Source organism: Carassius auratus, chromosome 35 (assembly GCF_003368295.1).
Source record: "Carassius auratus strain Wakin chromosome 35, ASM336829v1, whole genome shotgun sequence".
NCBI classification, from domain to species: domain Eukaryota; kingdom Metazoa; phylum Chordata; class Actinopteri; order Cypriniformes; family Cyprinidae; genus Carassius; species Carassius auratus.
This window is the reverse complement of record NC_039277.1, coordinates 19,413,335-19,439,036: the sequence shown is the minus strand read 5'-3', so window position 1 is coordinate 19,439,036 and position 25,702 is coordinate 19,413,335. Positions and strand designations below refer to the sequence as shown.

The following is a 25,702-nucleotide window of genomic DNA, read 5'->3' as shown; positions in this document are numbered from 1 at the left end:
GAGAGAAAACTGTTCATGCACTCCCTCCACCCACAATTCCGTCCGGACCGAGACTAGAACCCACAACCCTTCGATTGGGAGTCCAACCCTCTAACCATTAGGCCACGACTTCCCATAATTAGACTAATTAGAATAATTAGACGTGTCACTAAATGCACCATCTCTTCTTGGAAGATTAGAAACAGAAGACTGCTGAAGAGCCGCTCATGAAACCCGTCTGTCTCAGTCCAAGAATAGAAAGCCTCAGTTCTTTCATTGTCTTGAGCTGACACTTCTTATTTTTAAATTGTATTTATATCACAGTAGGCATTAGATCCAAGTGTCTTGTTAGAGATTTGGAAGGCCTGCTGGGAAATATTCTACTGAAATGGTAAGAGTGGCTAATGGGTGGCTAATTTTTAGGTGTTTCCAGAATGGTATTGGCCTAATTCTGCCTTGCATGCGTTGTTTGTAGTGTTCCTCTGGACTCTGAGGAGACTCTTACAGAACTCCGCATGCAGGGCTTTAATCAGATTCCCGTCCCATTTTTCAAATTCATGACATTCATTCTCTCTCTCTCTCTCTCTCTCTCTCTCTCTCTCTCTCTCAGATGGTTATATTGGCATGGCTGTAGAATGAGCTCTGGATTGTATTGTATTTACCGCTTTCACTTTTCACTCTGCATTTATTTATGTTACACTCCCATATGTCTCTGTCCTTTCACGAGAGCTCCTTTGTTTCATTTGCGTGTTCTGTCTTAAATCTCAATTGAGTTAGCCTTGTATTTTTTTTATTTGTTTGCATAGTACAGTGCTTTGGGACAATGTCTTTATATCTTGTTTATGTCTTGTTTTTATATGTGTCTAAAGAAAAGGACCTTGACCTTCAGTCTTTATTTGAGCATCTTCTGAGCTGCTTGTCTGCTGTTTCTCTGACTGTACATCAGCAGTGCTTTCTGGATGTTTGGTCACGTGAGATGAATGCTATGAGGGCTTTCTGTACTGCGCTTACAGGCACTGGGTGCTTTTGTGTATATGCTGCTTATGAATATTTAATGAGGATTTTCTGGAACTGTTGTTTTACTTTCTGCTTTTACATAACAGCCATGTGAGACAGAGAGTGCTTCAAGCGTCACGAGGGTGTGCATTAATGGATCTTGAGTGTTAAGTTGTGTAAGTTGTCCTAAAATGCAAGCTTTGTTTCATCTTTTCTTCTGTGTTCCCTCCACAGTTCGGAGGAGCAGTCTGAGGAGGACAGACGTGATGCTGTAAACATCGATGCCAAAGAGAGCTTGGAGGACAGGAGACGGTTTGATCTAGCCTGTCCTCCTGTAGTGACTTACGGCACGTACCGTGGATCGAGGGAAGTCCGGAAACCAAAGAAGAAGCATCGGGTCGAACTTCATTCGCCCATCTCTGAGGGAGAAGAGGCTACACAACCCGACGGCCATGAGGACAGTGAGATCTCCTCGTGTGCTGTAAACACCATGAGCACTGAGAGTCAGGAATATCCCACAGCTGTGAATCAAGCATCTCCTTCCCAGGACACGTTGGCTCAGAGTGTCTTATCAGACCGGGTTCCAGCTGTTGAATCTGAACTAACTCCATCCCAAACACATCCTCATCCAAAGGATCCAGTGAACAGAGGACAGGTGCATCTCGCTCTGAGCTCTACGCCACAGACGCTATCAGAGGACAACGCTGATCTGACCGCTTCAGACACCAACACAGACCATCACCAAACTCAGAGCTCAGAGCCAGCTTTAACTGTAGACAGAACAGATGATCTAGTCCCTGGCTCTCAGGCGTGCTGGACCCTGGAGGAGTTTGAGCTGAAACAGACTGTGGTGGATTTTGGGATGGATGACAAAGTTCTGCAATTGGAGTCTAAAAAGATGGTGGATAGCATCCTGACAAATGCCCTCGCTGCCCTGCATAAGATGGAAGCGTCCGAGACGGAGCATGAGGTCATGTTGACCTGTGACCCTAACAAAGGCTCGGAGGCGGTGCTGTGTGAAGGGTCAGAAGGCTGTGGAGATGGAGGCACTAATGCAGAGCGTCAGTTTGGTGTGGTGTTGACGGACCAGGTGCTGTCTGCTGTTCTGGAGGAAACGCTAGCAGGGAGTTGTAGCCTTGTGGACTGCAGCAGGTCCCCGCCCTCCTCAGGATACGAGTCCATCGCTGGCTCCGACACGGACATCAGGTGCGTTGTGGGCGTGGCCTCTGACGTCACCACTGCCAGCGCTCCAGTCGGATCTCAGAATGAGAATCAGGATGCTCTGGAATATCTCTTTGAAGAAAAGAATTTGGATGGAACCGCGTCCCGTAAGAGCAGCGGGAGAAACTCTGTGCTCAGTGCTGCTGCTGATGAGCCATTATCCCCTAATCTCCACAGTCTCCATAAAACAGACATCAAGCTCTTGTCAGAGGAGTCTCTCTGGCGGGAGCAGCACACGCGTGATGTTTCCGTATGTGAAGCGGAGTGGGTAAGAGGGGAAAAGAGACCTCAGGGTACAGCCAAAGACAATGCAATGAGCAATAACTGTCAACTCAGCCTGAATGGTTCCAGTGGCACTTCTGGCACGGCTCCATCAGCACATCAGGAGAGTCTTCAACAAAGCCAAACTCTCAGTGTAATGGGGAAGTCAGACCCCGTTAGCCACAGTCTTGTATCTGACACAGCGGATGCAGATATGATGTCAGAGATCACACAAAGCCATACTCCTGAGAAGACAGAATGCAGTGATGAGCAGGAACAGATCTGCCGAGTCTCTCAGGCTGGAATAGATTCACGTGTCCTGCCATCCGTGACTGAAGTGGACCATCCTTCTCAGTGGGCCACGGTCCAAGCGTTTCGCTGCGATGTCACCGACGACCAAAGCCTGAGCCCTGCTACACTCAAGGAGCATTTCAGCGTGAACCAAGCAGATGCTGGAACGTCACTCGTGTCAGTTTCAGGTCGTAGAATTCACCTTGACCCTGTGGACAGCTCCAGCAGGACCGCAGCTGTCGTTCCCCAACACTCCCGCTCTCACGATCTTGACCTCCACCAGCTCGACGGAGGCTTCGCCATCATCAGTGAGGAGGAAGAAAGTGACATGGTGTTCGTGAACGACATGGGGCCCATTCACAGTCCCAGCACACGTCGAGCCAAAGCATACCCCTTCTCCCTGTCTCCTATCTACGAGGAGGAGTTCGGCCGAGAGGAGGCTTCAGGGCAGCAGACTCTGCAGGTTCCTCCAGTGACAGAAGAGGAGCAGAGGAGCGTGGAGCAGCCGGCCTCGTCCATCCTTTCCCTCCTGCAGTCAGTCAGCGAGAAGCTTCAATCCAGTGTGGTCTACAGTTCAGTCGAGCAGTCCGTCCATGCAGCGCCGAGCCGAGATGACAGTGAGGACGATGATGAGGACTCCAGCATCCCACAGAGCCGCCAGCTCATTGAGGCCAAACCTGAGCATGAGACTGCTCATGACACTCCGGATAGAATACAGGAGGAACGGGAATGTGATGGCACACTGTTAAATATTGGGAAGAACACCAATACACCTTTTTATCAGTACTTGAAATCTGGAATACTGCCATCAGGTGATGAAGAACCGGAAGACTCTAAACAGATTGTGTGTCGTAGTGCAGGCAACACGACGGTCACGGTAAGCAGAGTCTGCTCCTGGAGAAACACTGTCCTGCAGAGTCTATTTCTGACCTGCTCCAGCACACCTGGCCTGGTCCTTGTTCACTCCTTCAGGTGTGTTAGATCGAACTCTGCAGGACAGTGGCTCTCCAGGAGCACGGTTGGAGACCTATGGTCTAGAACAGGGGTGGGCAAACTTTTTGACTCAAGGGCCTGTGAGGGGCTGTGTAGTATGTGTATGACAAATTGACACTCAGATACTACTGTACTACATGTGTATCCGTACTGTATGTAGAAGTATACATGATGGTCCTGGTGAAGTCACGTTTGACCTTTTCATCCAGAAATAATGTAAAGTAAATAACACATGTATTTTTGTTTCCCTCAATCCACAACAAGGGTATAAGAGATAAATGTGACCCTGGCGATATTTTGGAGTACATTCTAATTCTGACATAATAAACTGTTTATGTAACAATCAATCACTCATTCTGGGCTCCCTGCCTCACCGGCGGATGAAAGAGCAGAGCCAGAGTTTGCTTCTCTCTAGTCTAGAATGAAATGTGATTTATATTTATGTTAACAAGCTTTTAATCATTCATGTCCTCGCAGGGAGAGATCGGAGGGTTCGGAAAGGTCAACGCTAGACCTGCAGCAGTAAGTTCAACTCTACTCATCTTACACGAATGGTTGTCTGTTTAGTTTGAGTCCTTCAGTCTCTGAACAGCTTTTTGCATTTCCTTTGTATTGCCCAGTGGGGCTTCGAATCAGTAAAAGAAGGGCTCTAACTCTAACGTCGCTGATGTTTCGTGATGAGCGCAGGTGCTGGTCTACGAGAGTCAGTCTCTGAGCGCTCAGAGGAGAGACATCTGTGATGACGTGGAGGATGCTGGGAGGGATCTGTTTGCTCACAGAGGAACGCTTCACGCGCTGAGAGGATGGTAATCATGTTTACCTTTATCAGATAATAATCCTCACACACACACAGCTGACAGACAGAAACTTTCCTGGTCGAGTCAGAGATGAGTTGGGAATGACTTTTTTTATGGATTAGAGTCGTTACAGTCCAGTTGTGTTGTTGTACAAGAAATGAGCTCATATGATAATTTTGTGTCTGGACTCCCATTGGTTCTCAGAGAGAGACTGTGTGTGTGTGTGTGTGTGTGTGTGTGCTGTAGATCATATCTAATAGATGAAGTGATTGTGCTTCCATTTTTCTGAGCACTAAAAGCTTTTGCGATGTCGTTTTGCTAATGCATGTACACGACTCGCCTGTGTTCTCCATTATTCATATACATGAGGGATGTTTTTCACTTTATTTTTCATGAACTTGTCCAGTGAAATTGTACTGGTGCAGTGGACAGAAGGCTGATTTGATCCAGAGAGTTTATCTATAAAATATTGGCATCACGCACATGCTGAGTCTGTGCAAATTTTTTTACATGAGATATTTGTTCAGCTTAATTTTTGTTGAGTTCTGTGGCGTTCCTGTCCTGTGTGTGAATTTCTTAATGATTGGTGTTCAACCACTTCCTGTTCACTTCTGTGTTTAGATCAGACAGAGTCTGAGGCTAAGTTTACACTGGTGCATTTTTGTCATGAAATGCATAAGTTTTGCTACAGTTACACCTTAGATTTAAAAAACGCAAGTGTAGATGATCATTTTAAAGTCATTTTAAAACTGTGTAAACAGGGCCTGAGACTCTGTTGGTCTCCATGGCAATGTCCTTGAAGTGCTATGTGTGTGAGATGTTTTTCTGCTCTCACACACACCAGAAAACTGCTTATGAAGTGTTGATGGATGTTCAAACGCTGTGTGTTCAGTTGGCTGCTGTATGTGGACTCGTGGTTCCGTGGCTCATGTGTTCTTCTGGAGGAGGGTCAGACTGTGACCAGCGGAGGATCTCAGCAGGACCTGAAGGAGACCAGTGAGCCCTGCAGGACTGATGTCAGTGACGCGCTGACGGTGGGCTCCATCAGGACGCTGCTGAAGGTATCAGGAGTTTCTGTGGTGTGTGAGCTAGTGTGCATTTACTTTATGTATAAGAAACCCTGTTCTGGAAATGTTTCTTTACACGGATTGTAGCAGCACTGAAACACGGCTGTGATCTGCAGCACTCTTCTGAGAATTATGTCCATCAACAAACGTCAATGAATAAAACTGAATGGCTTATAGCACCACCTTGTGGTGGATGCTCTCAAAACTCTAGTTATCCTGTATTTATAGTTTCAAAGCAGCTTCACAGTAATAAACAAGAACATAACAGAATCAGTGACAGTAGTGTGCATATTCAGCTCAAGTCAGTTCAAAATAATCAAAATTAATTAAATAATTATTAAACAAATCAAAATGAACAATTTGGCATTTTTCACCCAAACTGAAAAGAAATACAGCGCAAGAGTAATATGAGTATACGTCTCTGGTTATATCTTTATAATGATTTGTTGCATCTGTTTTCTTCTGCTGTGTTTTGTCTTGTTGGTCTATAGTTGGTACTCACCTCATTCTGTGTGAATTGGATCAGCAGCTCAAGAGGGGTTAAAAAAGTCAAGTCACCTTTATTTATAGAGCGCTTTAAACAAAATACATTGCGTCAAAGCAACTGAACAATAGGGGTGCTCCGATCACGATCGGCCGATCTTTATGCGCATCTCGTCAGTAAAGCGGTTCTCTAATCAGCGGTTAATTCCATCAGGTGCCTGATTTCACATAGAGCAGCTGTTACTACACAGAGCCGTTGTTAATAGAGAAGATGCGCAAATACACTTCATTTTCAGCGTTTTTTGGAGCATCTTCTCTCCATCGGTGACAGAATGGAGGAAAAAACCTTGGGAGAAACCAGGCTCAGTTGGGGGTCAGTTCTCCTCTGACCAGACGAAACCAGTAGTTCAATTCCAGCCTGCAGCAAAGTCAGATTGTGCAGAAGAATCATCTGTTTCCTGTGGTCTTGTCCTGGTGCTCCTCTGAGACAAGGTCTTTACAGGGGATCTGTATCTGGGCTCTAGTTGTCCTGGTCTCCGCTGTCTTTCAGGGCAGTAGAGGTCCTTTCTAGGTGCTGATCCACCATCTGGTCTGGATACGTACTGGATCCGGGTGACTGCAGTGACCCTCTGATCTGGACACAGACTGGATCTGGTGGCTACAGTGACCTCGGAACAAGAGAGAAACAGACAAATATTAGCGTAGATGCCATTCTTCTAATGATGTAGCAAGTACATAGGGTGTTATGTGAAGTGTTTCTGGTTCCGGTTTACCTAATTAATGCAGCCTAAAAATCCTTTAACGGATTACAATAATCTAACCTTGAGGTCATAAATGCATGGATTAACATTTCTGCATTTGACATTGAGAGCATGTGTTTACTCTGTGTTCATGAGCTGGATTTCTCACTCGTGTTTTCTTCAGTCAGCAGCTTAATGAAGCGTCTGGTGTTCTTGTGTGCAGGATGGCAGTGTTCCAGAGATCCATCTGTATCCCAGCTCGTCTCAGACGGTCCGTCTTCATTCTGCATCAGACCTGACCGGTGCTCCGGTGCTCCTCTCTGACCTCTGCGTCAGGACCGGATGGTAGGAGACGCTCACATCACACCAGACACAGCACCGCTGATCACGATTTCGAGTAGCGATATATCTTTACTTTCCAGTGAACATCTCAGACAACTTAATCCAGATATTTTAATCAAATACACACATTTTTTCGAAGAACCACATTAGCCAGAGATTAGTTATCAGGATTAAAAGATCTGGGACCTGTCGAATGAAGAACTGACGCCAGGTTTGCTGTAATTATTACCAAAGGTCATGTCTGCTTGTCAGCCGGTGCTGCGCTGGCTCTGGTTTATATGTGTTTTGTCCTTGTTCCCTGAATGTGAGCGTAGCTGGTTGGTTTATGAGCAGCCTGGATTCAGCGGCAGATCCGCCGTTCTGGAAACTGACGGGAGAGTCACGCCGCTTCTCCAGAATTCCCTCCTGTCCTGCGTCAAGAGTCTCCGGCCGTTAGCAATGGTACGTAGGTAGTGCTTCCCGACCTCACACACACTGCTCTCTGTAAGCATTACGCTAGTTTGATCTGATGTGAGTGTTCCTGACGCAGGGTGGGCTGCAGGTGAGCAGACCGCTGGACCCGAAGGTGAGGAAGACACACACACACACACACACACACACACACACACACTCGGATGAGCTTCAGAGCTGTTCTCAGATCAGTGGATGTGATTGCTGTGTGTCTGGTGTAGGTGGTGGTGTTTGAGAAGCCGTGGTTCCAGGGTGGGTTCAGGGAGCTGCTGGATCACGCTCCCCGTCTGACGAACACCGCGGCGTCTCTGCGGGTCACGGGTGGGATGTGCGTGTCTCATGGCATCATGGCATACTTTCACAGACATGGTGTTGTTCCTCTCTGACTCCGGTCACACACCGGATGCGTCTGTTCAAAACAGTAAATCTAATCACCAAAAGCACACAGTATCTGTCTTATTATTTATCTTTATATAATGCATCAGAGGCACCCGAGGGCCTAAAACCTGATCGATGTCCAAAAGTAAATGATATAATAAAAATATAAATATAATAAAATCATTTCCACTGGTTTTTTTTGTTGTAAATTTCAGTGCAAAAAATAGAACTAAAATGAGATGTAGTTATGCTTTTGGGCATCTCATGTACAGACTATATGCTGACTATTTGCTAAAAATGCTGAATCTTCCAGTCTAGAGTGAAGTCAGAATGTGCATTTAATGCTTGTCGCGTAATTCAATAGGTGTGTTAACACTCATAGAAAACAGTGTGTTTGAGTGTTGGAGGTGTGATGCAGAGCTTCTCATCTGGTGCATGTGTCCCTTTAATCGGGTCGAGACGTCCTCAAAATTCAGACACAATGTTTTCTATGAGTGTTCACACACCGGCGACCGACCGCAGCGACTCAGGACGCTGTTCAAAATCCTGCTGCTTTCAGCAAAGTGTTTGTCTTTCTGTGGTTTGAATAAAATCCATATTCTTTAGATAGAGAGCTACAGTGTTCTAGACTGCACTTTCTCGTCCCGTTTGCTCTGTTTTGCCAAATACTGTACCGTATTTTTAAACTCAATGACACAGCTAAGTTCATTCTGGTTTGGTGATTTGATGAACTGTTTTTGCTGATATCTGTGAATTGTCTTAGACATGATCTCGTCCGGTGCGTGACCCCCTGATGTGTGTGTGTGTGTGTGTGTGTGTGTTAGATGGGTGGCGTTCTCCAGTGAAGGGTTCAGAGGTCATCAGTGTGTGCTGGAGGAGGGTGAATACACAGACTGTTCTCGTCTGTTCGGCGGGACGGAGCGGTGGATCCAGTCGCTGCGCTGCGTTCAGACCGTGAGACGTCCTCATCTCTGCTTGATTTTCATTGCAATCATAAATTCACTTCATTTTGATCAATTTCTTCTAAATCAAGACTTCAAATCATTTTACTTCTCCAGTAAATATATTTTGATGTAAGACACTTCAGACTGGAAAACAAGGATACTGAGGATAAAGATCTTGTTTGCAGTATGATCTGAAGCTACACTAAAAGTGATTTCTATATTATAGGTTTTTTTTTTTTTTTTTTGTAAAATGAATTACAGGTTATTTTATATATGTAGGATTCAGAAGTTGTGTTTTCTAACTTTGAAGTGTTGCTAATGCTAATACAAGTATACTAAGTCTTAAAAGGGTCTTTAAAAAGTTATAAATGTATCTTAATAAAACCTGAAGAAAAGCCTGTTATTTAGTCAGCTCAGAATTATTGCACTAGATAACGCTGAACTATTTTATAATTAAAAATGAGGAGATGAGGATGAGAGAAGTGCTCTGTAGTCATTAGAGTAGATGTAAGCGTGGGTTTGCTGATGCGGCTGTAGTGGAAGTGTTGGTCTTTCTCTCAGGATTTCCTGGAGCCGGCTGTGACTCTGAAGATGTCTGATGAGGACATGGATGTTCATCAGGAGATCCCTGATCTGCAGGAGATCCACGGCCTCTGTGTGAAGAGCGGAGCGTGAGTTCATCCACAGACAGAACTATATCAGCGCTCACGCCAGAACTTAGTTTATTATAAACACGAGCTGCAGTTTAGTCATCTGTTGCTCTAAATACTCAAGCTCATTAAAGTTGAGTGGATTGGTCAGAATCATTAACCTTCTGTAAGTGATTCTAACAATATAGTTATCATTATGTTAGTGCTGTGGATGTCACTATATTCTTTGAGTTAGAGCGATTATTAAAATGTTATAGTTATCGATATAGTTCCTATAACTGCTGGCAGAAATAGACACTTTTTGATGTGTTCACAGCACAGGAGATGGAACGAGTTTAATTATAGCAACATCTTTTGGACTAAATCAGCTCCTGCTTCAGAGTACGGCAGCACGACAGGAACTTCCTGTGATGTGTCCTGATGCCACGCTAAACACCGCTACTAAGAGCCCTGCAAACACACATACTTAGTCTGAAGGACCTGATCCACTGGATCAGCAGAGTTTCATTCGGCTTGATCTTAAACTCAGAGTTTAAACCGTTATGAAGAGCTTACAGGTATAAATGTGGACAGCCCTTAACAGAGAGAGTTGTGTGTGTTTCAGGTGGGTTGCGTACAGCGAGAGGTGTTTCACTGGACAGCAGTATGTTCTAGAGAAAGGTCATTATCCGGGGCTGCTGGACTGGGGTGATGGACGGAGCTCAGCGCGGTCACTGCGGCCCATTCACAGGGTGAATGCTTCTCTTCCTGATAAGAGTGAGTGCTTTTGTGTTTGAGCTCATGACTCGCTCTCATTCCTCTTATCTTCACCACAGGAAGTCTGTCGGATCGCGGAACCAAAGTTTTTGGTATGTTTACATCTTGTGTGCCTCTATCATACAAGCATGGAGTCCCGGTGTGTGCTGCTAATGTGTTTCTCTGTGAGCGCAGCTGCGTGTTTACTGCCAGACGCAGTACAGCGGCCAGAGCCGAGAGTTTGAGAGCGGCGTTCCTGACTGTGCTGTTCCTGGTGTGGCGTCACTGAGGGTGATCCGAGGAAGGTGAGAGTCGACAACATCTAACTCTAACATCTAACCCTATAGCTATAAACACACACATTCAGCTGCAGTCCTTCAGCCCTCTCTCTCTCTCTGTCTCTCTCTCTCTCTCTCTCTCTCTCAAATCAATTCAGTTCAATTCAATATGTGCTTTATTGGCATGACAATTGCTACAATATATTGCCAAAGCATGGTGTTTACATTGAATCTAAAAACAGATATATACAGTGTATATATATATATACACACCTCGTCGTCTGTCTTCTTCATTTACACCCTTTCACTGTATTCAGATATTCTGCAGTTGTGTAATCTCTGTTTAAGGCCAAATAACATTCAAGTTTACTTTGTTTTTCTGCTCTGTATTTCCAGTTAGTCAGTATTTTTTTGTGCTTTTGTAATTTGCTTGGGCCAAATTGTGTGGATGGATATTTCAGAGTCCTGATGCTGGATGTTGTTAATCGTATTAGTTTGTTTTTGCAGCTTCAGGACCATCTGAATCAGTTGATTTTGATATTCTAGGTATTATCAAATTGCCTGAGTTTTGAGAACGTAGCGGACGTAGAGGAGTATAATGTAAAAGGAGCTCATTCAAATACTGAGGTGCAAAACCATTCAGGGCTTTATAAGTAATAAGCAATATTTTAAAATCTATACGATGTTTGATAGGGAGCCAGTGCAGTGTGGACAGGACCGGGCTAATATGGTCATACTTCCTGGTTCTAGTAAGAACTCTTGCTGCTGCATTTTGGACCAAGAAACTTTCATGTTGACCAGACTCCCAATAGTTTGATATCTGATTTCATTATTTTAATTAATGGTAATTTGTTCCTCTCCAATTCATTGGGCTGTAAAATTTGTCTGATTTCAATAGATTACAGCTTTTGACAGAGTTGAACATCAGTATTTGTGGCGTTTGGGTTGAGCTCTGTTCTTATGAACATGACTGGAGTCTTGTACAGTGACATGGAGAGGATGTGAAAGATCAGCGGTGGTTGGAGTGCTCTCTTTAAGGATCTTCATCATCTGGCGTGATGTACTTCCTGGCCATAGAGCCTCTCCAACACAAAGTGAGACGATCTGTGTGAAAGTGTTTTTATATGATCTGCATATGCCAGCGATGTTGTTGTCATTGTAAAGAAAGAATAAGATATTAACTACCTTGTATAAAATGTGAATCATTTCGGTGTATTAATTGTCCTCTGCTAAGGTTAACTGGGGAAAATGTGCTGCAACAATCAGTGATGATCTTTTTCTTGCATTGACCATTTTTCCTGATTTTAGAGACTGTACTGGTCAATTGTTAGAGGTTAGAGAGACTCTTACCAGTAACTGTTTGTCAAGGGGTTAAAACCTGTCCCCTCTGTGGGTCGCCTACATTTACTTCACTATATTACAATTAAATCTAATCTAATCTTGACAAACTATATATTGTTGGAAAGGTCTAAGACTCCCAAATATGTATTTTACCAATGTTTTTTGTTAAAAGTGATGTAGAAAAAGTTATCAATTAATTTATGACAAGAGTGTACCCTCAAAAATCTACATCATAAAAGGATGTTGCGTTGTTGTCTTTTTCTCGATCACATTCTAGAAATCTTCAGAAGTTATATATCAACTGAAAATTTAAAATCTCCAAATTTGTCCTTTAAAACTCATTTTAAAAACAGACTATGCATTACCATGTAAATGGTACATCAATATCAAGTTACAAAATGTTTTTATTAATGAATTATTCAAATTTAACTTTGGATCGTGCACTACAAAGTCTATGTTCAAAAATGTGAGTGAGAGTTAAGGGGTTAAACTAAATGGTAGAGTTGGTACTCCTTGGAGAGCTCCTTTGGCTTGACGGTGAGATCAGACCGGTGTGGAGAGCCATAAACAAACCACAGACGACGAAGAAGGTCTGAGATTTACAGCGGAGAATCCTTCATGGTGTTGTGGCTGCCAATGCTTCTATTTCTGTTATTAATCCCAATATACGTGATAATTGGCCTTTGTGTTTGCTATTTGGATTGTGACAGACTGGGTTCTTTATTTAGTTGGTTATGATGTTTGGAGAGACGTTTTCTAAGCATTTGTTTCTTCTGGTTTTCAGAAGTAGAGAGTGAAATGTCAGTTGTTAAATTTTATATTAGGTCATGCAAAAAATGGCTCCTGTGAAAGCCAGATTGAAAGTAGATTTCGAATTCTATAGGACTACATTTAATGTAGAAGAGTTCACTAGCATGTGATGTTTTAAAAATGTTTTATATTTTGGGACTCTTTTGAGTGAAGTCACATTTTCTTTTGGATACAGGTTACTGTGTTGTCGAAAACTGTTTTAAATGGATAAAGGTGTATTGAAATTAAAAAAAATGGTTTCTCTCTCTTATAGTTGGCTGCTGTTCGATGAGGAGTGTTACTCTGGTAACCAGTATATCCTGGGGGAGGGGCATTACCCTGATCTCACTTCCTGTGGCTGCACATCCACAGCCATTAAGTCTTTGAAGCCCATTCCATACGTGAGTCCATGAGAACCAACGTCCACCACAATATTTCAGGAGACATAAGAAATAAACATTGTGTAGTGACTTTAGTATGCAAGGTTTCTGCAGGTCTTAAAAAGTTCCTCAAAGTAACGCCTTAAAAGATCTTAAATCTTTTAAATCAAGAATCATTTACTGCAGATGAAACTGGACCAAATTACGTTTATGATTAAAATAAGAACAAATACAGTATCTGCCAGTGAGGAATGAAAACTTGTTTCCCTTTGAATTAAGTTGTTTTTTCAAGTAGATTTTCTGAGCTCACTGAGATATTTGTTCTTATTTCAGTCATAAACTTGCTTCATTTTGATAAATTTCTCCGAAAAAAAACGACTTTATATCTTAAGGTATTTCGCATCTATACTAAATGTATCTTTAGACACTGGAAAACAGGACTGGAAATCTGGAAATAATTTTTTTTTCAGTGTGATCAGAAATTCAAAGTTATTTCCATTTTCTAGTGTTTGGATCAGAGATTATTATATATTTTTAGTCAAATCTGTAGGAAGTTGTATTTGAAAAATGTATTAGACATACATATTCAGAAAGCATATTGACGCATTGTGTTCCATTCAACTTCAAATTCAGATGGTTTTAAATTCTTACATGTGCCTTCACCAAATTTACAACAACCCCGGCTGTGTTTGTTTGTTGCTCCCTTCAGAGTTTCGCCGAGCCGTCCGTGAGTGTCTTCTCTCTCAGCGGTTTCGAAGGCCTTGAGGATTCCTTGTGTTCAGACGCGGAGGATATGAGCCACTTCTTCATCCAGTCTGTGAGAGTCCACAGCGGCCTGTAAGAGCTCATATACCTCACGCTCCTGCCTAAACTCCCTCAGAATCAGTGATGCACACGCCGCTGTCGTCTCACAGGTGGGTGGCGTATGAATACGCTCGCTTCAGGGGCCGGCAGATGCTGCTGCAGCCGGGAGGATATGCGCTTTGGGCCGAACACAGCGGCTGGGACACAATTGGATCGTTGAAGCCTCTCAGACAGGTCAGCTTTCACTCCATCACTGGATGACCGCTCTCACAGGATGGCACAATTCAGTTAGCTAATGGTGAACTGTGCTGATTACAGCTTCTGTATGGATCTAGATTTACTGATTTACATCATGGTTGTGGCACAAAACTCACTTATTGAGCGCGAGATGAATGCTCTCCTCATAACCAAAGTGACTTAAGCACGTCTGATCATAGTGAATCTAGGAGTTTATTATAGAAACATTCTAAACATATTAAAGGGGTCATATGATGCTGCTAAAAAGAACATTATATTTGGTGTAATGAAATGTGTTTATGCAGTTTTACTAAACCATGTCTGCATTTGTGATCTGAGAAACGACAAACAAGCTCTACTGTACACTGCTCAAAACTGTGTTTGAATCATCAGTGGCAAATTCTTTAAATATTAAAAAGTACTTGCATACCGTTAGTCAGAAGTGCCAGACTGTCCTTGCAAAGTTTGAAATGCACAGCACACATCTGAATATTTGGGTTGAACTGGTCTGGAACAGTGTTGTAAATACAACTTAAGCCCCGATTTCTAGTCCTGTCCTCTTTTGGAAGACACTTTCACAACAAAACACACAGCGTCTCCACAAAATTGCGCCGGCAGCAACAGAGAGAATCTTTATGCAAACATTTGGGCGCTGTTATGCAAATCTTCCCACATCGTGACATAGACATGGGAACGTGTTCGAATGAGGCGTTTTAGGAGGACGTGGATGAGTCTTATCTGTTTGGATTTGAGACTTTAGTCTTTGCAACTTTACAGATCTTCTTCAGATCTAGCTCTACTCCAAAGAGAAAGAAAAATGCATCATAAAACCCCTATAGAAGCAAATTAAAATTGATTTCGTATTCCTGTCCTGTCTGATCCAAGCAGCTGCTGTGAAGGGAACGTTAGAAAATCTGTGCTTTTATTTGCAGCGCTGCAGAAACACAAGTTCTGATGAGTTTGTTTGATGTCACTATATTTTGTAGGAGTCTGTAATTATTTTTCAGCGTTTAGTCGTTCGGAGTCTTTTCTGCATCAAACATCACTGTTCATCTTGTGTTATTAATACATCAATACACTGTTGTAATGTGATTTGTATTTTATTTTTTATAAGTTTAAACTTATGGTACCAGTGGGCTTTTCCTAAAGTTCAGGTGCTTTCTTTTTTTTTGTAAAGATAAGATCATGTTATGTAATTCCGTTGTAGATTTGGTCCTGAATGAGATGCGAATTAAAACACCAAACAGATAAAAGAGGATTGTAATGTCAGAATCCCACTCCTGTATCTCTGTCCTCAGCCCAAAGCGTACATCCAGCTGCGGAGCCGAGCTCGGGGTTCAGTCCTCACCAGCGAGAACCTTCCAGACGGATCCTTTCCAGCCAAACTCTTCCTGAGTCCCGCTGACCGCTCGCTGGACACACAGCGCTGGATCTTCACCCACGGCCTCCTGAAGAACACGGTCAGTGAGGAGAACACGGTCCACATCTGTCCAGAGGATCTGATCAAAAACAGACTTCTGTCAGTGTAACATAAATGAAATTATAAACCACAGCATGAGCTGAACTTTAAAGTTTGGGTTAGGGTAACCCTTACGTTTCCTCTTCTAGATGTTTCATATTGTCATCACAGTTTGCAGAAAACCAGTTTTTCGAGTCTCTTTTATTTCTACAGCTCTTCATACAATACAGATGGTTTCAAAGCAGCTTCACAGAAATAAAGCGATTCAGCTGTCAACAGTAGTTTCAGTGTTGATGTTTACAGGTTCTGCAACACGTGTGTGTGTGTGTGTGTGATGTTGAGCATCAGAACTCTCTGGTGTGTGTTTCTCCAGGCGCGGAGGGGCTGTCTGTCTGTGATCGGTGCGAAGGCCTGTGCCGGAGCCCCAGTGGCATTATGGGAAGAGCACGGGCGCATCAACCAGCGCTGGAGTCTGAATGAGGACGGGAGCATCTGCTCTCATCTGAACCGCAGCCTGGTGCTGGACCTCAGAGGTACGACGAAGCTCGTTCTCCATCAGAAATAACACTTTTAGTTCCTAGGGCTTTTTCTACAACCCTTTTCTGTGGGTCTTCAAACGGACTTAAATCAGAGCAGAAAATTAATTCATCATCTTTATTTATATAGCGCTTTAAACAAAATACACTGCGTCAAAGCACTGAACAACATTCATTAGGAAAACAGTGTGTCAATAATGCAGAATGACAGTTAAAGGCAGTTCATCATTGAATTCAGTGATGTCATCTCTGTTCAGTTGAAATAGTGTCTGTGCATTTATTTGCAATCAAGTCAATGATATCGCTGTAGATGAAGTGACCCCAACTAAGCAAGCCAGAGGCGACAGCGGCAAGGAACCGAAACTCCATCGGTGACAGAATGGAGAAAAAAACCTTGGGAGAAACCAGGCTCAGTTGGGGTCAGTTCTCCTCTGACCAGACGAAACAAGTAGTTCAATTCCAGACTGCAGCAAAGTCAGATTCATAAAGTTTTACATTCATAAAGTCACGCCATTAAATGTTGCATGCACTTCAAAAATAAAAATAAAAATAGGAAACAATGGAAAAATATCATTGAATATTTTTGTCAGTTTTTTTGTCTTGTTTTCCAGTACAGAGATTTAAACATCCTTATATTTACTTTAGATGCAAAATGATGATGAAGACAAATCACAAAATGAAGTGAGATGTGTAAGAGCAAATATCTGTCAGTCAGGTATGGATTAACGTTGGCAGATATTTGTTCCTTTTTTCCATCATAAATTCACTACTTTTCGACTAATTTCTTTAGATCTCTCATCATCTGTCATTTTTGCATCTTGTTCTTAACATTTGCAAAGGAGAGTATGCACTGAAAAACAAAACCAAAAATACCCAACACTTGTTTGCAGTGTGATCAGACCATTGTCTTGTGTTTGGAGATATTCAAGCTTTTGTGTTAAATATTTACTAACTTATGGAGATCTGTGGGACGTGCTTTCAAACTTTGAAGTGTTGCTAACACAAGACATTTTGTGTTCTCTCTACATTTACATTTAGACGTAATGACATTTAATGTTGCTTTGTTAGAATGGTGTTTTAAGTCTATTAATGGAAAGCACTTTGGTCAACTCTTAAGTTTTTTTAAACTGACTTGACTTTCACTTTATTACTTATATTTTCTTCATTAGGTAAATTAGTGTTAAAAAGCTTTTAAGTCTTAAATTTGCCATCATAAAACCAGCAGAAACACTGAATACATATCAGCTTCTCTATAATAAACAGGAAGATAACAACCAAATGAGACCAATTCGATTCCGCTGGAAAGACAGTTCAAGTTTTGATCTCATCCGATAGTGTCAGTGTCATCAAATCATTAATAGGACTGAAGATTAGGTGTTTTTTTAAGTGTGTTCTGATCTGAAGGTCTTGTGTGTCTCAGGTGGATGTGGTCCGGACAGAGATCATCTGATTCTGAGTCCTCTTCACGCTGATAGCGCCACTCAAACCTGGGACATCGACGTGCTGTGATGCACAGAAACACACGTGATATCAGGGACTGAAGCCAAATCAAAGCCAATCCTTCAGATTCAGCTACTCACCTACAAGCCAATAATCGATTCTGGGCCCTTTTGCTGGAAAAGACAGTCTAGCACTGTTTGAAACTGCTCTGTGACTGTGGAGGAACGAGCCTGTGTGTGTGTTTTTATCTTGTTCAGCGCACTTGCACTAGCAGAAACCTCACATGCGTTCTGCAGATGTTTCAGATGAAGTCATGCTTCAATCCTCCTGAAAGTGTCCCAGAGAGCTCTTCTGATGGAGCTGTAGCATCACGAAAGCGTTCAGATGGTCTACGCTAAAGCTAGTCATTTCACTGGAGTCCTTCAGGAACACTAATGTGTGTTTCGAGTCAGCCGTGAATGCACCACAAACATATAATGTGTACGGCGACGCTTATAAGCAGCATTTTTTAAAAGAATCTCAACAATAAATCTAAACCGTAAAAATGCATTGTGTGTTAATTTCAATATTTCACACAGGATTTGGTAAATGATGACACAACATTGTTTGATTCAGCATGCAGCTATAGTTAGTCACACAGTTCCTGAGTTCTGTTCCTGATGAAGATGGACGCTGTGCTGCAGACGGTTGAGCTTCAGATCTTCAGATCTTCAGATCTTCAGCACGAGCTGATGCTTCAGATGTTTGCCAGACCTGCAGCAGTCCTTCACTCCACAGTCCCAGTTTATCTTCATCCTGCAGGAGCTGCTTCAGACGAGAAGCGCAGACCTGAGAACGGTCTGACTCATGAGCACTGGTCTGAGAGACGACCTCTTCATCATCATCGTCTTCATCTTCATCATTACGCGTGTTTCTTTCTTGTTCTTTAAAGAATGCAACACAAACACCACCAGCTCTGTGGCCTCGTCCTGATCAGAGAGACTAATAATAATAATAATATTCAAAACTAAAATAATATTTCGGCAGCAAAACTGTTTTCAACATTGATGATAGTCAGAAATCAGAATATAAGAATGATTTCTGAAGATCATGTGACACTGAAGACTGGAGGAATGATGCTGAAAATACAGCGGAGCATCACAAAAATAAATTACACTTTAACACAGATTCACACAGAATTTTTACATTATAATAATATTTCACTGTTTTTACTGTATTTCTACAAAAGCAGCATTGGTGAGCAGAAGAGACTCTTTCAGAAACATTAAATATATTAATTAATTCTGAATTTAACTGGTTGTGTGTGAGTTTGTCTCTAATCGTGTTTTCTAGACTGTCTTTGAACCGGAGACACAGTGTTTTGCAGCGACGGCGGTGTCTCAGCAGAAAGAGAAACCCAGTGGTCACAGACGTCAGGCCTGAGAGACTCGCTGGGTTCGAGTTCGGCCTGCTCCAGCAGGTATCGTGGCGGTCTGGGAGATATGAAAGTCTTGTTTCACATTAGCTCATGATCGTGCGCACACACACACAGCTGCTTACTATCGTCAGGACTGAAGCCGAGAGCCTTCGGAGTTGTAGAAATGTAGAGTGTTGATCTCATGTTTGAGAGTAATTAGGCTGAGAGCTGATCTTGGCGTCGCGAGCTCAATGCTCTCAGTTTAACATATTCTAATCTTTACATTATTATTATTAGTATTTTATTTGTAACGTATAAGAGCTATAAATGTTGAAGGGTTACCTGTATGTTTTCCAGGATTTTTGCACATTTAATGAAGGTAAATTTAAGACTTTTTAAAAGGGATGATCCTTAAATCAAGACAGATTTACTGGAGACATTAAATGACAGAAAAATCATTGAAGCAAGAACACATATCTGACAAATCAACTTAATTCCCCACTAACAGATATTTTTAATGATTAAAACAATAACTCATTTTATATTCATCAGTTTCTCAGAAAATAAGACTTCTCATATTCCTTTTGAATCTTCAGTAAATGTGTCTTGATATTTATTTAGCAGTTCATGCAACATTTAATGCCATGACTTTATGCCCTTAAGACTTTCTTCTCTGACTTTACCTTTTTAAGGCTTTAATCTGTGGAAATAATTATTTTTAAGAGCCAAGGAAAGCCAGAAATCTGATTTTAGCCCCTTGTGTCATAAACATAGGGGGAAAAGCCATTGGAGCATATCTTCTTTTCTAAATTACTTTTGTGTTTTAAGACTTTCTCCTTCTGTTTTTACATTTAGATTTAGATAAGTGAATTTTAACATATGTATACTTCCAAGTTTGATTTTCGGGCTCCTCTGCTTCTGTTTTCTTTGAGTTCATGAATTCCCTGAGAATCTAACATCATGTCTTTGAGATACAGAAATATGACATTAACTAAACGAAGCTTGACTAAGCAGTTAATTACGAGCCCTCAGGTTAAAACATGGGTGGCACAGAAGGGGAGAAGTAGATGTGTAAGAATTCTAAAAGCAACTGATTATTGAACATTTTAACACAACTTTAAAATTTAGATCTTTTCTACAAAGCATTTCCTTAACGATCCAAACTGTTAAATTTAGTTTATTTTTTTACAAACAGACTATAATCATACGTTTAATACCCCGTCCTACTCAAGAGAATTTCTCCAATAATAGCAAATATAACTCTTAATATAACCGTTATCCAACTAAAGAGTCATCAGTTATATGAGTTGAACTGATTCAGCGAAGCGATTATTAACTAAAACCTCGATCATCTCCAAGAGGTTTTAGACGAGCATCAGAACTTACTTGAGATTTTCTCAACGACTAACAGACCATTCATAGAATTCACAATTTTCTCAAAACTAAAAATACAATCTCAGAACTACACGCCAACTTGAAAGAGTAAACCTCAAATATTTTACTCAAAAACATTGTCTTTTTTCATAATCCAACTTCCGAGTCAGATGACACAAACGCCCCTGGAGCCACACAGATGGACACTGCGTAGAGCACACAGATGGACACTGCGTAGAGCACACTAACGAGTTCAGAGCTATTTTACAGCACACAACAGAGAAGGAGTGCAGAAACTGAGAAATCTCAACAACACACCACTGTAAAGAGATCTGAAATACACCAGAAAAACTCAACACCAAAGAACTGAATATAAAAAACATCACAATACACCATACTCTCAATTACTGGACATCAAACCCACAGCACACTGGAACGTTTTAAGAACTGAATGGTTTGTGAAATTGTGCCAATGAATCAGTCACAGTGTGTTAGCAGTCAAAAAACTACTTTTGTTTCAGTATTAGTTCATTCTCATCACTTCTAGACATAGTTCTGAATCCAGCAGAAAGGATTTTAATGCAATCCTCTCCAATCAAACAAGCATCACATTACAAAGCACACATTCAGAAATGCACAGAGTTCAGATTTAGTGTCTGTAGGACAGCTCCACGGCTCCGGGTTCGAGTCTCTAGTGCGCGCTCTGCTCTGATGATTCTGCTGGCGTCGTTCTCTCTGGAAACTCCAGTTTCTCACACTCGATGAGCTTCAGCGGCAGGTGCGGAGCGATCTCATTAGGGTCCGTGTAAACGGCTGGAGGCATGTGCTGCAGAGTCAAGCACAGACACGCTGAAGCACACGCAGCATTCGTTTGTTCAGTTACAATTACATTAATGTACTTTCATATTTTGTATTTGTAGATATTCAATTATAGAATTCAGCATCTAGAAATGCTAAATATATATATATTTAAAAAAAAAACATGCAGTAAATATAAATTGTTTATTACCTGTTAATCACTGTTTGAGAATAAAAATAACATTTCTAATTAAAAACTGAGTGTAGAATATTTTGGAGGGCACACTTAGTTTGGTCTTTTTTCAAAGAAAGTGAAAGTAAAGTTATAGAAGTTTATTGTTATGAACAATGCACAAAAGTACTATTTTCAAATTTTATGAGAAATCTGGTTTTTCAAAACATAAATCTAAATAGGTTGATATCTCAGAAAACTAGCTTTCGTTTGGCTAGAGTGAATTTCAAAGCATTTTTTACTTTTTCCAAAACTATTCAACTTTTTTAAATCATGTCCTTGGTTTTTTTTGTTCACACAGTAAATGCCAAAACGGTTTCATACCGTTCCAATGAAGTAAAACCTTCTAAAAGTCAGAAAGGACTAAAGAGCAGCACTCACCTGGAGGTCTGACATCTTACATTCACGTGTGCTGAATTCTCGAAGCATGTAGTTTTTTCCAGCCTGTTTGAAGCAGTGCAGAGCAACGAGGTTTAAAGCATGGTAAAATCAAACCGTATTCTGTGTTGTCTTAATGGTGAGTGAGTGGAGATTGCCTCGTGATAAAGACGCGTGTCGTTTATCCTGATCAGCACTCCGTCCACTCGCAGGAAGAACCGCAGCAGGAGGAAGAAGCTGGTGGGCATCACTCTCTGAAACATCAAACATCATCTTTCACACGATGCACCAGAGACGAGAACACAGATCTGACGACACTCACGATCTTCACGCTGATCATGGACACGCCGTGATCGTGCAGCTCATCCTCGAACAGCAGCACGTCCTCGAAGAACTTGATCTGTTCTCGTGCTCTCAGCTTCTCCATGTCGATGCGCTCGCTGGTGGGCTTCACCTGTGAACAAGGTCTGTCTGGGTCAGAGGTCACCAGTGGAAGTGTTTAAGCACACAGTACCTGGATCTGCAGGTGCTCTCCCAGTAAAGTCCCTCTGTAATCGGTGGTGTAGGTCCAGTCGTAGCGCTTCACCACCTCTTTAGACGCCTCCGTCTCTGCCCTGCACAGACACCAGTCAAACATCTCTCTCCAGGCTCCAGTCAATCACACCACCCTTCACCACGTTTACCTGCTTTGCTGCCACTCCAGTGCACATGCCACTTTCACAGAGTCCTGCATGTTATTTACACGCTTGAGAGCGTCGATGGCGTTGAATTCGATTCCGAAACCGTCGGTGTGCTGAATGCGCAGCACATTGTCTCCGAACAGCATCTCTGGGAGAGCCGGCATGTTCATGGTCTCTGCTAACCTGCGACAGAACACAATCTGTACTGTATAAAGCGCTTCACAAATAAATCAAGGAGTAGGATGTGAACAGGTCAGTCTGCTGTGTGAATATACACCTCTTATCTTGTTAATTAGGTGAATTATCTGAACATTTCTTGACAGTATAAACACATATACTCAAGTGTTTGTGTGTTCTGTAATTGGCTCGACCTGCTTTATTTTTTCCATTTGCTATGCTTGAGCTTTAATGCTTTTGCTCTTATATATATTTACACACATGTTCAACTAAAAGAGAGTGATATAATGTAATGGTGTATGATGCCCAATCATAAGCCTTTTCAAAAATGGTGACAAAAGCTTGATTATAACAAAATAATGTAAAAAATTGTTTTATGGTCCCAAATACTGATTAAGCTACATTATTAAAAGCTTATTAATTTTTTATTGTTTTTTACTTCATCAGAATGGTACAAATCTTATAGTAATATGCATTGATAAAAACTTCACTTCAACAGTTTTTTTTATCTCAATATTTAGATTTTTTTGCTCCCTCAGATTCCAGATTTTCAAATAGTTGTATAACAAACCAGACATCAGCGGAGAGATTATTTGTTCAGCTTTCAGATGATGTATAAATCTCAATTTCAGAAAATTTACCCTTATGACTGGTTTTGTGACTGAGGGTCACAAATCTCCTAAAATACTAAATATTAAATAAAAACTTCATGGACCTAAATGACAGTACATTGATTTCTTTAAACAGGAAGTGTGTACCTCTCGATGTCTTTGGACTTCATGATGTGGGTCTTGGCGGAAGTGAAGGTCCAGGGCCCGAAGCTGAAGTCCTGCTTGCTGCTCTGAAACCCCGCAGAGACCGAAGACATGCTGCAGACGAGCTGAAGAACAACACAGAGAGAAACCTGTCACACTCTCACCTCATTATACTGCGGACTCCAGAGCTCATGCGATTCCAAAACTTGCACACATACGTCAAAGACTTCAAAATTGTTGAAAACACAGGAGTAAACGAGTAAGAATAAACGAGTCCAACGTCGTATCCGTTTCCATGTATGTACAGAACCGAGGTCGAGCGAACAGTAACTTCCGACAGTTCCGGTTCATCATCTTCTTTTGGAGATTTGTGGCGGTTGGCAAACAAACGATAGGTGCATTCCCGCCACCTACTGGGCTGGAGTGTGCATCGTTGGAATAAGAACTACATCAATAATAATAGTAATAATAATAATAACAACACTAATAAATTAATATGTTAAAAAGGAAAGAAACTTCTTAATCCTGTTCTAAGATCCAAATTTAATGCTTTATTTTTTTTTAGTAATGATTCAAGCCATTATTCAACTGTTTTAACGTGAAATATTTCCAATCACCTTTTCTTTTCATTCTCAACAGAAATGCCACTTCGTTATCAAAAAGAGAACAAGTCACCTTTATTTATATGTATCTTTATTTTATTATTTATAAGAACAATGTAATAGTGCATTGTTTTGTGCTAATCCACACAGACTATAATTCCCAGACTCATCCTTACCAGTGGTGTAAAGTAAAGAAGTAAAAATACTTTGTAACAGTACTTAAGTATTTTTGGGATTATCTGTACTGTACTTTAGTTTTTATGTTGCAGCAAACTTTTTTTTTTTTTTTTTTTTTTTTTGATGCCAACTTAACTATACCAGAGCCGAGGGAAGTTGCTGCTTTGTGAACGGGGCAAAGGCAGTACTGAAACACTGTAGCCCCTTTCACACTGCACGTCGGACCCAGCAAATTGCCGGAACATTGCCGGGTCGCTGACGAGCGCTGTGTGAACAAAAGCCAGATCTAATGCTGTGTCGAAGTGATGACACGTGTTATTGCGCGACTCTTTTACCGGCTGTTTTGAAGAAAGATCAATGTTCGCGACGAAAAAATATGTGCAAACTGTAATGAAGCAGAGATCAGTTTGTTCCTCACTTTCTGCGCTGACTCCGAGATCGTTTGTTTGCTTCAGTGAAAGTATAACATGCCTGACGTTTTCAACTCGTACATTACACGTCACACCCTGATGTCACGTGTCGTTACGGGATCTTTACGGGTTGTGTGTGAAAGCACGCACATATACCGGGTCATCACTGGCAGTGTGAAAGTGCAAAATCTAGTGAACCGGGAACAATTGCCGGAACACTTTACCCGTGTATTTGCCGGAATGGCAGTGTGAAAGGGGCTTGTGTGAGCTGTTCGCCAATCACTACGTGATGGGACAGCTAACCAATCACAACACATTTAGTTTTTTGGAAGGCAGGCCTTCGCAAACCCAAAACTAATCAAACCATTTGTGCCAGACTGGGGAGAAAGGTATTGTAATAATGTAAATTATGTGAAAAATAATGCATTTTCTGAACAACCAAGCATGAGATCATGTTCTAGTACACCTGCCAAAATGAAATTAAGACTTTATAAAAGAGCATAATAGGACCTCTTTAACCACTCCTATCCAATCAAGCTATTGAAGTTAGAAAATCCTGTATCATGACCACTAATAAACATACATTGTCAATAAGATAAAAGTTGGTTTTGATTAAAGTTGCTATTGTCCCCATAGGTTTTTGATATAAATATTGTTTGGTAATTAAATATCGCTGGATAAAAATGTAACTAGTAATTAGTACTCAGATTAGTTAGTCGGAGTAGTTCACCTCGCCCCCGTGATGAGCTCCGGGACACGCCCACCGATAAAAGGAAAAGGCTGAATGGACGAGCTGGTGCCGTTTCTTCTCCTTCTTACTGTCTGTTTTTCACTCTTTTCATCTTGTGGCCTTTAATGTAGATCAACTCTCACCTGCCTGAACAAGCATTATATTTATTTTATATTTATATTTATATATATATATTTTTATTTTACAAAGATTAGCAGTAGGGTTATGCTAAAATGGTTGGTTAAAATGGTTCTTGCAGATGTGATAATGTTTTTTGGAGAGTTGCTTTAGTTCATACAGTAGTAGCTTTGACCTACATACAGTATTCTTTCCCCCTCAAATCCTGAAAAGTGTGTACTTTTAAGTTTGTAGTCCACTTTATCCATGACAACAGTGTTTAAT

General features: G+C 41.5%; 2 protein-coding genes across 3 annotated transcripts in view; one reads left to right on the top strand and one right to left on the bottom strand.

Annotated features, from left to right (window-relative positions):
• Positions 1–18,140, top strand: part of LOC113054775 (beta/gamma crystallin domain-containing protein 3) — a 24,292-nt gene extending 6,152 nt beyond the window's left edge. For both annotated transcript variants that reach the window (XM_026220575.1, XM_026220576.1), the window contains 19 exons: positions 1,210–3,625; positions 4,219–4,263; positions 4,429–4,547; positions 5,431–5,599; positions 7,052–7,173; positions 7,485–7,611; positions 7,700–7,735; positions 7,842–7,948; positions 8,823–8,952; positions 9,504–9,613; positions 10,197–10,323; positions 10,408–10,440; positions 10,523–10,632; positions 13,010–13,136; positions 13,825–13,952; positions 14,030–14,153; positions 15,455–15,616; positions 15,989–16,148; positions 17,572–18,140. In XM_026220575.1, coding sequence (XP_026076360.1) covers positions 1,210–3,625; positions 4,219–4,263; positions 4,429–4,547; positions 5,431–5,599; positions 7,052–7,173; positions 7,485–7,611; positions 7,700–7,735; positions 7,842–7,948; positions 8,823–8,952; positions 9,504–9,613; positions 10,197–10,323; positions 10,408–10,440; positions 10,523–10,632; positions 13,010–13,136; positions 13,825–13,952; positions 14,030–14,153; positions 15,455–15,616; positions 15,989–16,148; positions 17,572–17,660 — 4,441 coding nt within the window. In that variant the 3' untranslated portion in view covers positions 17,661–18,140. The remainder of the gene's footprint in view (positions 1–1,209; positions 3,626–4,218; positions 4,264–4,428; positions 4,548–5,430; positions 5,600–7,051; positions 7,174–7,484; positions 7,612–7,699; positions 7,736–7,841; positions 7,949–8,822; positions 8,953–9,503; positions 9,614–10,196; positions 10,324–10,407; positions 10,441–10,522; positions 10,633–13,009; positions 13,137–13,824; positions 13,953–14,029; positions 14,154–15,454; positions 15,617–15,988; positions 16,149–17,571) is intronic.
• A 2,008-nt stretch (positions 18,141–20,148) lies between these two features.
• On the bottom strand, positions 20,149–23,756 carry tiprl (TIP41, TOR signaling pathway regulator-like (S. cerevisiae)). Its single transcript, XM_026220574.1, has 8 exons — positions 23,600–23,756; positions 23,385–23,506; positions 22,453–22,632; positions 22,284–22,383; positions 22,092–22,223; positions 21,928–22,023; positions 21,773–21,835; positions 20,149–21,187 (listed from the first exon to the last, which is right to left on the bottom strand). The coding sequence occupies exons 2-8, from the start codon at positions 23,492–23,494 to the stop codon at positions 21,053–21,055; spliced, it is 816 nt and encodes a 271-aa protein (XP_026076359.1). The 5' UTR covers positions 23,495–23,506; positions 23,600–23,756; the 3' UTR covers positions 20,149–21,052.
• Positions 23,757–25,702: the final 1,946 nt, after the last annotated feature.

What these genes read in the sequence shown, in the direction of transcription:
- tiprl (XM_026220574.1), bottom strand. Translation starts at nt 23,494, where the DNA reads ATGTCTTCGGTCTCTGCGGGGTTTCAGAGCAGCAAGCAGGACTTCAGC. An exon ending in GAGAGCACCTGCAGATCCAG is followed by an intron (nt 22,224 to 22,283) that starts GTACTGTGTGCT and finishes CCTTGTTCACAG; the next exon opens with GTGAAGCCCACCAGCGAGCG. An exon ending in ACACGCGTCTTTATCACGAG is followed by an intron (nt 21,836 to 21,927) that starts GCAATCTCCACT and finishes TGCTTCAAACAG; the next exon opens with GCTGGAAAAAACTACATGCT.